Genomic DNA, 14,008 nt, shown 5'->3' on the forward strand with positions numbered 1-14,008 from the left:
ACACGTTTCCCACCCCGAATACAAACACGAAAGCAGGGCTGTCTCTATAACTCCTCATTCTCAACCCTACACACAATTCTGCACGTTTAGCATCCAGCCAGAAACCTACAATTCTGACACCATTGTGCTGCGTGACGGGACAGTCCATTACCCCCGTATGTCAATGGTTCCTCTCTGGATCATCGACAAGAGGACAGCTATGGACACATCTGGGGAATACTATGGATACCCTGAAAAGCCCAGCAGACACCTGAGCTTCTGGCTGGGGACCCAGGTGTGGCAAAAGGCAGAAGCAGTAGTCGCTATCTAAGGACATAACTTTATTGGAAACAAAGAGTGGGGTGCAGAAGATGGCTAGGAGTCAGGCTCTGTGGGAGGCGGTGGCTTCTCATCATCAGGGGGACAATCGATGAAGTCGGCCAGCATGGCAGCTGTGTCATCCTGCTCCTTTTAGGCACAAAGATACAAGATTCAGAATAGTCATACACACACACACACACAGAATGGTTCAGGCTGGGCAAACGTCTCCTAAGATAAGCGGCTGCCACCCACTCTCCCGGCAGCCCCACCTTCTCACTCAAGGTGCCTTCCCTGCCTGGCCCTCTCACCTTTTCCTGGAGAGCTTCAGCCTCTGTCTCTGTCTCCATCTCTTCCTCTGCAGGTGTCTCTGGTGGGGGCTGTACCCTATCACCCCCATCCTCAGTTCCCTCTTCCAGCAGGGTTGGGGGAGCAGAGGGCTCTTCTTCAACAAGCTCTTGGGGAGGGGGGCCTGCCGAGGGGCTCCCCTCTTCCCTCTCCACCTCTCCCTGGGAGGGGAGCACTTCAGGGGCCAGGGTGGGAGCTGTGTCAGCCCCATGCTCCTCCTCTGCCCCTGGCTCCTCCACTTCCAACAGCAGCCCGGGTTCTGGTTCTGGCTCAGGCGGCACCTTTGGGGGAGACTCAGGGGGAGGCAGAGCTGGAGGCAGGGTTGGGGGTGGAGGTCCACCTTCTTCTACCTCCCCTCCTGCTGTGCCAAACTCCAGCTCTTCCACCTCTTCCAATTCTTCTTCCTCCTCCTCATCCTCCTCCTCTTCTTCTTCCTCTAACTCACCTTCTTCTTCCTCAAACTCTTCTTCAAACTCTTCTTCTTCCTCTTCTTCCTCTTCAAAATATTCCTCTTCATCCTCTTCCTCTTCCTCAAAGTCTTCTTCCTCTTCCTCTTCTTCCTCTTCTTCTTCTTCCTCTTCTTCCTCTTCCTCCTCCTCTTCATCACTGCTGTTGATATTAATAACCGTCAAATCCTCTTCCAGGGCTGGGGGTCCTCCCCCACCAGGAGTCCCTTCAGGGACCAACTGGGGTGGAGGGAGCGTCACAGGACCAGGAACAGGCGGGGGCGGAGGTGGGGGTGGCGGGAGAGGCCCTGGGGCTGCAGGAAGTTCTTCAGGCTCCTCCTTGGCTGGCACAGGAGGGGAGGCTGTTGGTGGCCCAGTGGGGGCTATAGGGGGTGGTGTGGCACCTGAGGGTGGTGGGGGTGGCAGGGGGGGAAGCCCCTCGGGTACGATCACCACGCTGTCATCAGAGTCACTTTCCAAGGAGATCTCCACATCAGATGCCTCCTCCTTATCATAGTGGACAAATGCTGGTCTGGGCACTCTCCCCCCAAAAGTTTCATCTGGGGGTATAGCAGGTGGGGGAGTCCCACTAGGGGCAAGGATGGGGTCCTCATTTGAGCCTGCCCGGTGGTTCTCGGGGCCAGGAAGAAGCCGGGGAGGGACAGACACTAGGCCTGAGACAGAAAGGCCTAGGTGGTTGGCTGTGGTGGGAGGTCCAGGGCGTGCCGAGGGCACAGGGCCTGCTGAAGGCATGGGTCCTGCTGAGGGCATGGGCCCTGCTGAGGGCATGGGGCCCACTGAGGGCATGGGGCCCGGAGGATGGAAGGGTGGGGCCCTGAAGGGCGATGGGGCCTCAGGAGGGGGAACTGGAGCAGGTGTGGGGCAGGTGGGGCCCATGGGCTGCAGGGGAGGAACCCGGGGGTGGGTCAGAGCAGCACAGGTCACCAGTGCTTCTGAGCAGAAAGAGGAGACCTGAGGAAAGAAGAAAGGGCAAGTGTGAGCACCAGGAAACAAGAGACTCCAGGAACCAAAGAGGGTTTGGCCCATCACAGTTACCTCAAGGCTATCTTCTCGCTGGCCGAGGGAGAAGGCTTGCAGGGCACAGGCAAGAGGAGGTGGGCAGCGAGGAGAAGGGGCCAGCAGCAGTGCCAGCAGCAGGCAGTAGAGTTCACGACGGCAGCGGGAGCTCGTGTACGGGGAGCTGCCTAGGACCTCACCCTGCTGGACACCCATGACCAGGGGGAGGACCAGATCATGCAGTCTCTGAAAAGGACAGAGCACACCTGGAAACATCGCCAAGACCACCCAACCCTTCTCCAGAGCCTACTCCCAGGTCTGAATGGACCCACCTCTGGGCCACACCCCCCAGTGTGTACAGAGCAGGGGCCCCTCCTTCCCCCATCTCCTCATTAGTGGACGAGGCTCCACTAACCCTGTGAGTCTCCTCCTTGATGAGAGGTCCACACATGAGGATGGTCCGGCTGAGGCCTAGGGAAGAAGAATGGTGTGTAAAGAGAAGGCTCCCAACAGGACTGACAGCAAGGGCTTCTGAAGCACATAGCCCAACGTGGGCATCAACTCTGCCACTGCCTATCTTGGCCAAGTCATTCAACTTCTCAACTAGAAAATGGGGATCATAAAAGTACCTCTACAGTATAGGGCCACTGACAGTATTTAATTGAGACAACGTAAGTAAAAAATTATAAATTTTATAATTTTGCATTGATATATTTGGGGACAATCAGTTCTCCCCTTCCCATGGGATAGGGTGGCAGGCAGTGAGATATATGGGACTCAAAGGAAAGTCATCCATTAACTGCACAGTATCCAACTAGTAACCTCTGTAGACAGGTCAGTGGTTACGGTGAGAGCAGGGAGCTCCTCCAGGCAGCCTACCCTACTGAGAATGTCGACTTCACAGGGAGGAGGCTTCCCCATGTGCTAGAACTCTGCCTGACAGAAAGTGGATACGCCAAGAATGTGCTGAACGCAGGAGGAAGCAGAGGCCTTGGAGGGGCAGTGTCAGCTACCAGAGTCCCCGGTCTAACCGCAGGACCTGAGGCCGCCTGCAGCCCTGGCAACAGGGCGGCTGCTTGGGTGCCTCCTCCTGGCCTCTCTGCAGGCTTCTGCCGGGCTCTGCATTTTACAGGCACCTTCCCCTTCACCCGCTGTTTGGGCGATCACTTATCACGGTGGACAAAGGCTGGTCTGGGCACTCTCCCCCAGAAAGTTTCATCTAGGGGTAGAGTAGGTGGGGGAGTCCCACTAGGGGCAAGGATGGGGTCCCATTTGAGCCCCAGTGGTCCAGGGCACAGACCTCACCCACCTTTGAGTGCAGCCGCACACACATCACTGTTGGCATTGCTATCCCCTTTCCGGTGGCTTGGCGGGGCCATAGCTTCCCCTACATCCAGCTTTAGCTTCTTGGGGGCGCTGGGCTTCCCAGTCTGCAAACTCCCATCAGGGCTCCCCCGCGGGCTACGCAGCTGGTGGCAGAGGAAACATAAATCACATCCACAGGCAAACAAGAAGGCAGGACAGCCGCAGTAGACAGTGCTGAGCAGGCACATTTGGTCAAAGGGCACAGGATGAGTCCTGAGATGGAGCCGAGGCCTCCTCACCTTAAGGGCATCAGCTGGCGGTGAGATGTCACTGAGCAGGTGGGTGAGCAGGGCCTCTCCAGAGGCTCCTCCCTGAAGCATTCCCGCCGAGGCCCCACAAACCTGCACCCACAGCTCTAACACCGCGTACACCTTGGTCCGAACCGTGCTGCGCCATGAGCAAAGAGGACGGATATGAATGGAGTGTCAACATGCCAGAAGCTGCAGCCCACCTGCACCCCTCACCCCCTCTCATCTTTATTCCCTTCCTGGATGGTCACCTGTAAGGCCTCTCCTGGCCGGGAGAGAGGGAATCTCTACCGATGCTCCAGGAATTGAGGACCTGGGGAAGCAGGCGGCTGATCAGGATCCCAAAGCGCAAGAGCCGGCTTCCACATCTGGGGCAGAGAAGGAACAGTGACCCTTGTTTCTGGCATGCCCCATCCCTTCACCACAGCCAGCCCAATCCCACTCACGCGAGGATGAGTGCAGACAGCAGGTCCAAGGCCTCAAGGTGGATAGAGGGCAGCAGCAGCAGCCGCAGGGGACCATCTCCATGCAAGCTCTGGAGAAAAAAGTGGCAAAGACAGAGTAGGGGAAGAAAGTGAGAGCCAGAGACAGAAACAGGGACAGACTATTTACATATGTACACATAGGTAAGAAACCTACCCCCGATCTCAACTCTCCCAACAAAATCAAACCCCTATCCTCTAAAATAGACCCTGGATGGAAGGTAAGAAGGATAGCTGGGCCTCTCAGCAATGACTCAGCTGATCCCCAAATTCACCCTCCCCCAAGGAAGCATTTGCTACACTCTGACAGTGTGCACCTGTGTTGGGACACACAGAGTAACAATATTTGGACAAAAGTAGGAAGCTGTCTGGGACGATCCAGGATGACACTGTTCAGGGAGACTCAGGTCCCCAGTACTTTCCTGGTTGCCTGGTGTCCTGAGCAAGGGCTGTGAAGAGATGACAAATCCCACTTACAATATTCTTGCTACTGACGCTGAGGGTCCGGCAGATAAAATCCAGGATTTCCTGCACAGGGACGGACACGGGAGCTCCAAACTCAGAGCTAAAGAGAATCAGAGCAGGGAGACCCTCAGAGCAGGCTCCCTGGTATAACTCCCACACCCACCTTCATCTCCTTTCTCATGATGAAGGTGACACTCTCTCATCAACCCCTCCTGCTCCATGCCTCCGCTCCCTCCAACACCCCCACACACCTGAGCATGAGCCCTAGGCAGCGGGCCAGTCCCGAAAACCTCTGCCGAAGCCGGAGAAGGACATGGGCATCGCCATCTTCTGAGGACAGCAGCATCTCCACCCCAGGGCCTTCGTTCTGCACAGGAGCTGGGCAGAAGCACAACTACCCTGTACCCTGTCTTTCTTCCATCCCCTCCTCTGTCATTTCTGGTGGATAACCTGCCTGTATTCTAACCCATTATCCCCAAAAACCAACTGCCCCTTGTCTCTGGGCTCCCTCCCATTCCTTCCTGCCACACTTCCTCAGCATTGTTGCACTGACTAGCAGCCCTGGTCCCTACCGGTCTCTGCTCCCTCATACAGGGCCCCCAGCAGGGTGTGCAGTGAGGCCAGCAGACTGTGTAGCTCCTGCTCCCAGCTCTCAGTGTGCTTCAGGCCTTGGGAAAAGCCAGCCCCTAACGAGGGCAGCCGGGAATAACACTCACAGGCCAACTGCGGGACAAAGGACAGAAACCTGGTCAGATGGGGATCCAGCCCAGCCACAGAACCCCTAGCCCCACTAACGCCCAAAAGAGATGGAGATCAGAGAGCTCTGAGGGAAACCTGAGATGGGACAATGAGGCCAAAGGACCCAGATGGGCACATGAAGGCAGGACAGAAAAGCTGAGGAGGAGCAGCAAAAGACACTCCAGACTCAGATCCCCGGGCTCTCCCTCTCCCTCCCTGCCCTTTACCTGTTGGAGCTGAGGGCTCAAGGCATCCACCCTAGACAGAAAAAATGAGGCCAGCTTGCCCTGGATGTGGAGGGAAAAAGGAAGAGGCCGGTGAGCCAGCTCTGAGAGCCAGAGATGTACACCCCATCTGTTCCCAGCAGCAGACTCTAAGCCCAGGTCTTGTTTTTCCTGTAGACACAAGAAGCAAAGCCCTCTATGGGGCATCAACACCAGGCACGGACATGCTTTCATGGTAGAAAGACTCCTCAACGCCAGCTCTGGTCCTCGGCTTCCTGCCTGCGGGGAAAGGCATCTGGCCCTGTCCCACAGACAGCTGGGCTTCCTCCTTGACAGTTTTTGCAAAAATTTTCCCTCAAGTCAAAAGGACTTAGTACTAAAAAACAATCTCCACACTCCAACTCTCTACCAGCTCACACACAAAAATGAGGGTCCAAGCTGGAAGTTAAGACACTAACCAGAGGTACGAGGGCAGGACAAGGTCAAAAAAGAAGGCTGGCTGCTAGAGCAGAAGTAAGGCAGCAAGTCTCGGGGTAGAGATCTGTCATTCAGCACTTTCTCCGCGTGCTGTGTGAAGGTGCTAGGGCAGGAATGTCTAACCTGAGAACCACAATTTAGTTGGGGCCTGTGAACATGGATGGGGAAAAAAATTACTCCCACTAACCTATTTGTGAAATGTAGTGTTTTCTTTCCTTATAAATGCAGACAAATAGCCACAGTAGTATCAGCAATACCTGTGACTGTCACTAATAGAATCATTTTCATGTCACATTGTAATTGTAACACATCCTGAAATATCATTCACATGAATCACTAATTTACAATCACAGTCGATGTAAGACCTGCTCCTAGATCTGATTACTTAACATGTCAATAAAAAAGCACAGGCCGGGTGCAGTAGCTCACACCTGTAATCCAGGCACTTTGGGAGACCAAGGCAGGCGGATCACTGGAGCCAAGGAGTTTGAAACCAGTCTGGGCAACATGGAGAAACCCTATCTCTACGAAAAATACAAAAACTTAGCCGGGTGTGGTGGCATACGCCTGTAGTCCCAGTTACTTGGGAGGCTGAGGTGGGAGGACCGCCCAAGCCCAGAACCGAGATCACGCCAGTCAGTGTACTCCAGCCTGGGTGACGAGAGTGAGACCCTGTCCCAAAAAGAAAAAAAAAAGGCCAGGCGTGGTGGCTCATAGCTGAAATCCTGGCACTTTGGGAGACTGAGGTGGGCAGATCACGAGGTCAGGAGTTCAAGACCAGCCTGGCCAACATGGTGAAACCCCGTCTCTACTAAAAATACAAAAATTAGTTGGGCACGGTGGCAGGCACCTGTAATCCCAGCTACTTGGGAGGCAGAATTGCTTGAACCCAGGAGGCAGAAGGTGCAGTGAGCCGAGATCACGCCACTGCACTCCGGCCTGGGTGACAGAGCAAGACTCCTTCTTGGGGGAAAAAAAAAAAAAAAAGAATTAGTAAGGACAACAAGACAAGCATACAGAAAAACAAGAATCTGGAGCCAACACTGGCAACACAGAGAGAAGGGGAAAGAGCAGGCTCACGTTTTCCCCGAGACATCCTGGTGGCGCACACCTCTAGCCCTAGCTACTTGGGAGACTGACACAGGAGGATCACTTGAGCCCAGGAGTTCAAGGTTACAGCGAGCTACAATCTTAACACTGCACTCCTGGGTCACAGAGCGAGACCCTATCTCCAAAAAAGGCTCAAAAAGCTGGGCTGAGGCCAACAGAAGTCTGCTTATGTGACTGCAATAAAGCAGTGTACGGTGAAGTGACACGGCTCTAACCACAGGTCTACCCTGGCTGACCCACAAAGCAAACCAAAGTGATGGCTCCCTTGGAACAGTTCACCCAAAACGCGCACACCCAGAGCACGTCCTGGGGCTCTCTCAAGAGTGGCTTAGTCTCTTCCCACCCATTCCGAGGAACTGCTCATCAATGTGGCAAGCCGAAGGAAATGAGTCCAAGTCTCTGCAGGAATTGACCTCATGGACTCAGAATGCTTGATTCACATTACTTGGGAGGAGTAACCCTGAGCTTGGAGTCTGCAATTACCCTGAGAGTATCTGGGGAATGTAACAGAAAACACACAGACACTTCAAAACGGCAATTACCAGTTTCCCTAAGTACTAGCCTGCTAGACTGTCCAAGTGCAAATGGCCCCTGCAGCCTCTGCATAACAGATTCTTATCTGAAGTGCTGGCAACCGACAAAGCCAAATCCTCCACACCCTCAACAGAGGGAAGTTCTCCAGATGACCTTTTTTTTTTTTTTTTTTTTTTTGAGACAGGGTCTCACTCTGTCACCCAGGCTTCAGTGCGGTGCCACGGCTCACTGTTTTGTTTTTTGGTTTTTTTTTTGAGACAGGGTCTCACTCTGTTACCCAGGCTACAGTGCAGTGCCACGATCTCGGCTCACTGCAACCTCCGCCTCCCAGCTTCAGGGGATCTCCTGCCTCAAAGCTCTGAGTAGCTGGAACCACAGGCGCGCACCACCAAACCCAGCTAATTGTTTTGTATTTTTGGTAGAGGTAGGGTTTCACCATGTAGGCCAGGCTGGTCTCAAACTCCTGGCAGATGACACTTGATTCTTAGGGAAATAAAGGTAGACACTCCCTGCAAGGACACAGGAACATTTGTTTGTTTGGAAAGGGTACTCAAAATGCAGGCCTTAAGTTCGATGGTCTGACGAAAGGTTGTGAATTATAGATAAATTCTCCTGACTACTCACACTGAAACTAAAAAAGCAACAGCAAAAGAACACTTAGCATTCTAGTCTCCTTAACTCTTACTATTCACACTTCTACCCGGTAAGTAACATTCAATTTCCCCTTTCATGGGGGGATGCAGGTAGATAAAGGTAATACCGAACAAAGCTGAATCAAAATAGACTTTTGCAGTAAAACCAAACCTTTGTTCAGGGACAAACTGTGGGCCTGTGTCATTTGAGAGGTTAACTTACAGAACATTTGACAAGATAACCAATTTTTACTAAACCTAGTAAAACCTCAGTAAATAACCTCTGCTAAACTTCAACAAAATCGATAAGTCACTCCAAATACCTTCTTGACAAAAAGTCCCACCCTGCCTACCCAAAGAGTCTATGAGCTGTGAAGAGTGGCGTTCGCATGAAAACAAGGAACCAGCAAGGACACAACCCCATGCTCACTCAGAACCAGCATCTGCTCAGGCACTTTTCAGATACTGCGAGTAACCAGTTACTAAAGCCACAGCAGGTACCACTCCCTGATCACAGCGCTCAGGCCGGTGGAACCCTGACTCACAGTCCTTCCCAGGCCAGCAAGCTACACAGCCACTAACAATTGATTAGAGCTGCTATCTGCCCTGGTTTTACAATGACCAGATAATACAACCTTTGCTTACGTCACTTAAGTCCCTCTCAGCTGGTTTTCTCCTCTGTAAAATGCAATGATACCAATTCCACAGAATAATTACAATGATAAAATGAGACAACGCATCTTACACACTCAGGAGAGTGAATGGCAGTGGGTACCCACTAGACCAGTTCCCTTTCCCTCCAAGAGCTTACTTTCTTGCTTTGGTCACAGAACCACATTAATCTTTCTTTTTTTTTCTTTTTGGAGACAGAGTCTCGCTCTGCCACCCAGGCTGGAGTACAGTGGCACGATTTCGGCTCACTGCAACCTCCGCCTCCTGGGTCCAAGCAATTCTCCTGCCTCAGCCTCCCGAGCAGCTGGGACTACAGGCACACACCGCCACGCCCAGCTAATTTTTTGTATTTTAGTAGAGGCGAGGTTTCACTGTGTTGCCCAGGCTGGTCTCGAACTCCTGAGCTCATGCAATCCACCTGCCTTGGCCTCCCAAAGTGGTGGGATTACAGGCGTGAGCCACCACGCCCAGCCTCATAACCTCTTTCAAGACAATCTGAATAGCAAACTCCCCCTTGACTAACAATACTAACAGCCAATACAGTTAACTCCACCAGTTAAACAAAAAAATTACTAATTTGCCACAAATTCCAGCTCTCTAGAGATTTGTGCTTCCATCTTAGTAAGCAGGTGTCCAATCGTTTATCAAACCAATGGTGAATATAACAAAATAAGAGAGAACATTTAATCTACAGGGAACACCTACTTGTTCTTAGGTACAGCTGGCATCCAATTATACTGCAAACAACAAATGTGCCAATTACAAATGGCCCTTTAACTGTGACTGCTTCAGTAGAATCTGTAATCCATTCATGTATGTTATTGCATCTCCTTAAAAACAAAACTGTAATTCCTCTCCTGACCTCCTCCATCATCTGACCCACACAGACCCTGTTTGTACAGTTACCTTGTATGCGTCATGACAACTGGCAGGAAGGGGTCAGGAAGTGACAGAGGGAGTTTAAACAGGAATATATGCAGAAAGAAGTGTTGGGGCAATTGTCCTAGGGAAGTGATGGGTCAGGAAGCATTCCCAGAGAAAATCACAAGATCTTCAAAAATAAAGTAAAGGCTGGGTGCGCAGGTGGCTCATGCCTATAATCCCAACACTTTGGGAGGCTGAGGCAGGAGGATCACATGGGGCCAGGAGTTCAAGACCAGCCTGGTCAACATGGTGATACCTTGTCTCTACTAAAAACACAAAAATTAGCTGGGCGTGGTGGCATACGTCGGTAAGCCCAGCTACTCGCATACGTCTGTAATCCCAGCTACTCAGAGGCTAAGGCACGAAAATCACTTGGAACCTGGGAGGTGGAACTTGCAGTAAGCCGAGATCACGCCACTGCACTCCAGTCTGGGCAACAGAGACTCTCTCTCAAAATAAAAATAAAATGGCCGGGCGCAGTAGCTAATGCCTGTAATCCCAGCACTTTGGGAAGCCAAGGCAGGCGGATCACGAGGTCAAGAGATCGAGACCATCCTGGCCAACATGGTGAAACCCCGTCTATACTAAAAATACAAAAATTAGCTGGGCGTGGTGGTATGCACCTGTAGTCCCAGCTACTGGGGAGGCCGAGGAAGGAGAATTGCTTGAACCCAGGAGGAGGAGGTTGCAGTGAGCCAAAATCACGCCACTGCACTCCAGCCTGGCGACAGAGTGAGACTCCGTCTCAAAAAAAAAATAATAAAGTAAGATATGATGTGAAGGTTAAAAACTAAAAAAAGATTTTAAAAAAGGAATAAAGTAAGATAGAAAGGGGGCCAGGCACACTGGCTCACACCTATAATCCCAGCACTTTGGGAAGCTGAGGGAGGAGGATCACTTGAGGTCAGGAGTTCAAGACCAGCCTGGGTAACATAGCGAGACTTCCTACAAAAAAATTAATAATTAGCTGGGTGTGGTGGCACACGCCTTAGTCCCAGCTACTTGGGAGGCTGAGGTGGGAGAATTGCTTGAGCCCAGGAGGTCAAGACTACAGTGAGCCAAGTGTGTGCCACTGCACCCCAGCCTGGGCAACAGAGTAAGACCTTGTCTCAAAAAAAAGACAGGATGGTAGAAAAGTGGGCAGGGCATTTTAAGAGATACAGAAAAGGCAAGGCAGAAAAAGGAAGAAGCCCATGGTTCAGAGTCTGGCTTAGGCATCAAGCAGATACAGGTTCCAATGCCTGCTGATCTTAGGCAAGGTTCTTGATTCCAATTTCTCTGGAAGAATGAGGATTCAGTGAGATGAGTGCTACAATGTGGTAGAAGTGTAGCTGTGGAGATTGGTCACTTTAAAGGATAATCAGAAGGTAGGTGCTGAGGAATCTCAGGACAGGAATCTGAGGTAAGAGCTCTCAAGGCTTACACTGGTGAGGAGAGGAGTGCATAAATACTTACTTTGAGAGAACCACAAGCCCGAGGGAAATAGGTCATACAAGCCTTCATTCCTTCCAATGCTGACTGCTCACACTATAGGAAAAACAAAGTGAGAGGCCGAGAGCACCATATCACCATATTCCATCTCCCCCAGCACCCGGCAAGGGCCCTTCTCCAGAAATCACTTTTTCTCAGCCCCTCCCTCTTCTCACTTCTTCAATCCTATTCCCCAGTCATTTCCATCAACAAATTAAACAGTGTGAGAAGGTGAGGACTGTGTGGGGGACATAGGGAAGGGCCCGGGGAGACATCTCACCTCTGGCCTGAGGCCCAGCAGGGAGGTGAGAAGGCCAGGGAGGTGGTTCATGGAGATATCCCGGAACAGTGCAGGCAGCTGGGCTGCATATCGGAGGAGGTCCCTCAGGACAGCCACAGCCAGCTCCATTGTGGCAGGCGGGTCCTGGGTCTAAAGAAAAAATAGTGTTTTGTGCTTCCAGCCTCACCTCGACTGTCACCAAAGAGCAGCAGGAGGCACTGCAATAAAAGCATTCTGAGAAACACCACAGTTAATGTCAGCATGACCATCCAAGCCACTACCTGGCGGAAAAGAGGGCACGGAGGCATGGAGTATCCAAGAGTAACATCTCTGTCTACAGAAAGGACATGTGTTTACGTTTTACTATTAAGGGTTCTAGGGGTATCTGGGGTCCTAGGAATTTGTGTGGGGAAAAAAAGAGTAACAAAGCCATACCTTAAAGACCTGATTAACTGGAAGAGTTTTCTTTTCTTTTTTTTTTTGAGACAGAGTCTCACTCAGTCAGGCTGGAGTGCAGTGGCACGATCTCGGCTCACTGCAAGCTCTGCCTCCCGGGTTCACACCATTCTCCTGCCTCAGCCTCCCGGGTAGCTGGGACTACAGGTGCCCACCACCACGCCAGGCTAATTTTTTATATTTTTAGTAGAGACGGGGTTTCTTCGTGTTAGCCAGGATGGTCTCAATCTCCTGACCTCGTGATCCGCCCATCTCGGCCTCCCAAAGTGCTGGGATTACAGGTGTGGGCCACCGCGCCTCGCTGAGTTTTCTTTTCTTTTTGAGACAGGGTCTTGCTCTGTACCCCAGGATGGAACGCACTGAGGCAATCTCAGCTCACTGCAACCTGACTCCCGGGTTCAAGCGATTCTCATGCCTCAGCCTCCTGAGTAGCTGGGATTACACGCATGGACCATCATGCCTGGCATATTTTTGTATTTTTAGTAGAGACAGGGTTTTGCCACATTGGCCAGGCTGGTCTTGAACTCTCGAAGTCATGTGATCCGCCCACCCCAGAATCCCAAAGTGCTAGGATTATAGGCGTGAGCCACGGTGCCCAGCCCCCCCCCCATTTTTTTTTTTCTCTTTGAGACAAAGTCTCACTCTGTCACCCAGGCTAGAATGCAGAGGCGCAATCTCGGCTCACCGCAGCCCTAGAAGAATTTTCCAATGACCTCATACTAATGTTCCCTGCTAGAAAGGGAGAAGAGCACTTTTCAGACTGAAAACTAAGCCTCAGTCATAACAAAACTGCCCCACCTCTTTGAGGTTGCTACTAGCTGGCTCAAACCCACCCTGGAACTCATGGAGAAAAAAAGTTTGAATTTAAAAGGACTTCCTTAGAAAATTAATATGTATCTAAGGAAAAAGCATCCAGCACATATCTCCTGCTAGACGAGAGGAGGCTATGTGTCAAAAAAAAGAGAATACTTACGAAGCAAAAACAGGCAGGCCTACCAACGACACACAGGCCCTCATCACTGTCCAGTAATCCTACCGCATTTCTCTCTGGTTAACTCTGCTACTTAAGTTTTCTCCTCCAACTCCCAACTCGCTACTTCTCCCACCACTGTCACCTGCTTAACCTTGCTCATAACTTCACAGAAAAAACTGAAGCCCAGAGATAATTACAAGGAACTATAAAAACAGCAATTACTTTTGCACCAACCTAATAAAACAGCCTTCACTTCCCACTCCCAAACCTCGAAATTTCTTTCTTTTTTTTTTTTTTGTTGAGACAGAGTCTTGCTTTGTCGCCCAGGCTGGAGTGCAGTGGCCGGATCTCAGCTCACTGCAAGCTCCGCCTCCCGGGTTCACGCCATTCTCCTGCCTCAGCCTCCTGAGTAGCTGGGACTACAGGCGCCCGCCACCTCGCCCGGCTAGGTTTTTGTATTTTTAGTAGAGACGGGGTTTCACCGTGTTAGCCAGGATGGTCTCGATCTCCTGACCTCGTGATCCGCCCGTCTCGGCCTCCCAAAGTGCTGGGATTACAGGCTTGAGCCACCGCGCCCGGCCTACTGTGCTTTCAATACTGTCCCCTCCCTTCCTCTCAGAACCTTACACTTTCACTGGCTTTATCTCCCTTGAATTTCTAACCAGTCCCCATCACACGGACTCTTCCCACTGACATTTATACAGCTCAAGTCTCTCCCATCTTAAAAAGGCTTGTCTTTTTCATTTTATTTATTGATTGATTTTTTTTTTTTTTTTTTTTTTTTTTTTTTTTTTTTTTTTTTTTTTTTTAAAACAATCTCCGCCTCCTCCCCCAGGGGGGGTGGGTGGGG

General features: G+C 51.4%; 1 protein-coding gene across 3 annotated transcripts in view; it reads right to left on the reverse strand.

Annotated features, from left to right (window-relative positions):
• Positions 1 to 299: 299 nt before the first annotated feature.
• The window catches only part of PELP1 (proline, glutamate and leucine rich protein 1), a 31,452-nt gene continuing 17,743 nt past the window's right edge, over positions 300 to 14,008 (reverse strand). The window contains exons 5-20 of one of the 3 annotated variants that reach the window (XM_025362375.1): positions 11,961 to 12,040; positions 11,730 to 11,879; positions 11,435 to 11,506; positions 5,634 to 5,693; positions 5,241 to 5,391; positions 4,920 to 5,046; positions 4,681 to 4,768; positions 4,168 to 4,256; positions 3,973 to 4,089; positions 3,713 to 3,860; positions 3,418 to 3,577; positions 2,524 to 2,579; positions 2,148 to 2,354; positions 1,032 to 2,063; positions 609 to 800; positions 300 to 447 (exon numbers count right to left, since the gene is read on the reverse strand). In XM_025362375.1, the coding sequence (XP_025218160.1) occupies positions 355 to 447; positions 609 to 800; positions 1,032 to 2,063; positions 2,148 to 2,354; positions 2,524 to 2,579; positions 3,418 to 3,577; positions 3,713 to 3,860; positions 3,973 to 4,089; positions 4,168 to 4,256; positions 4,681 to 4,768; positions 4,920 to 5,046; positions 5,241 to 5,391; positions 5,634 to 5,693; positions 11,435 to 11,506; positions 11,730 to 11,858 (2,721 nt within the window). In that variant the 5' untranslated portion in view covers positions 11,859 to 11,879; positions 11,961 to 12,040 and the 3' untranslated portion in view covers positions 300 to 354. Of the gene's footprint in view, positions 2,064 to 2,147; positions 2,355 to 2,523; positions 2,580 to 3,417; positions 3,578 to 3,712; positions 3,861 to 3,972; positions 4,090 to 4,167; positions 4,257 to 4,680; positions 4,769 to 4,919; positions 5,047 to 5,240; positions 5,392 to 5,633; positions 5,694 to 11,434; positions 11,507 to 11,729; positions 11,880 to 11,960; positions 12,041 to 14,008 lie in introns of all 3 variants that reach the window. The other 2 variants (XM_025362374.1, XM_025362373.1) reach the window with 2 other exon arrangements.

This window comes from Theropithecus gelada, chromosome 16, assembly GCF_003255815.1.
Source record: "Theropithecus gelada isolate Dixy chromosome 16, Tgel_1.0, whole genome shotgun sequence".
NCBI classification, from domain to species: Eukaryota; Metazoa; Chordata; class Mammalia; order Primates; family Cercopithecidae; genus Theropithecus; species Theropithecus gelada.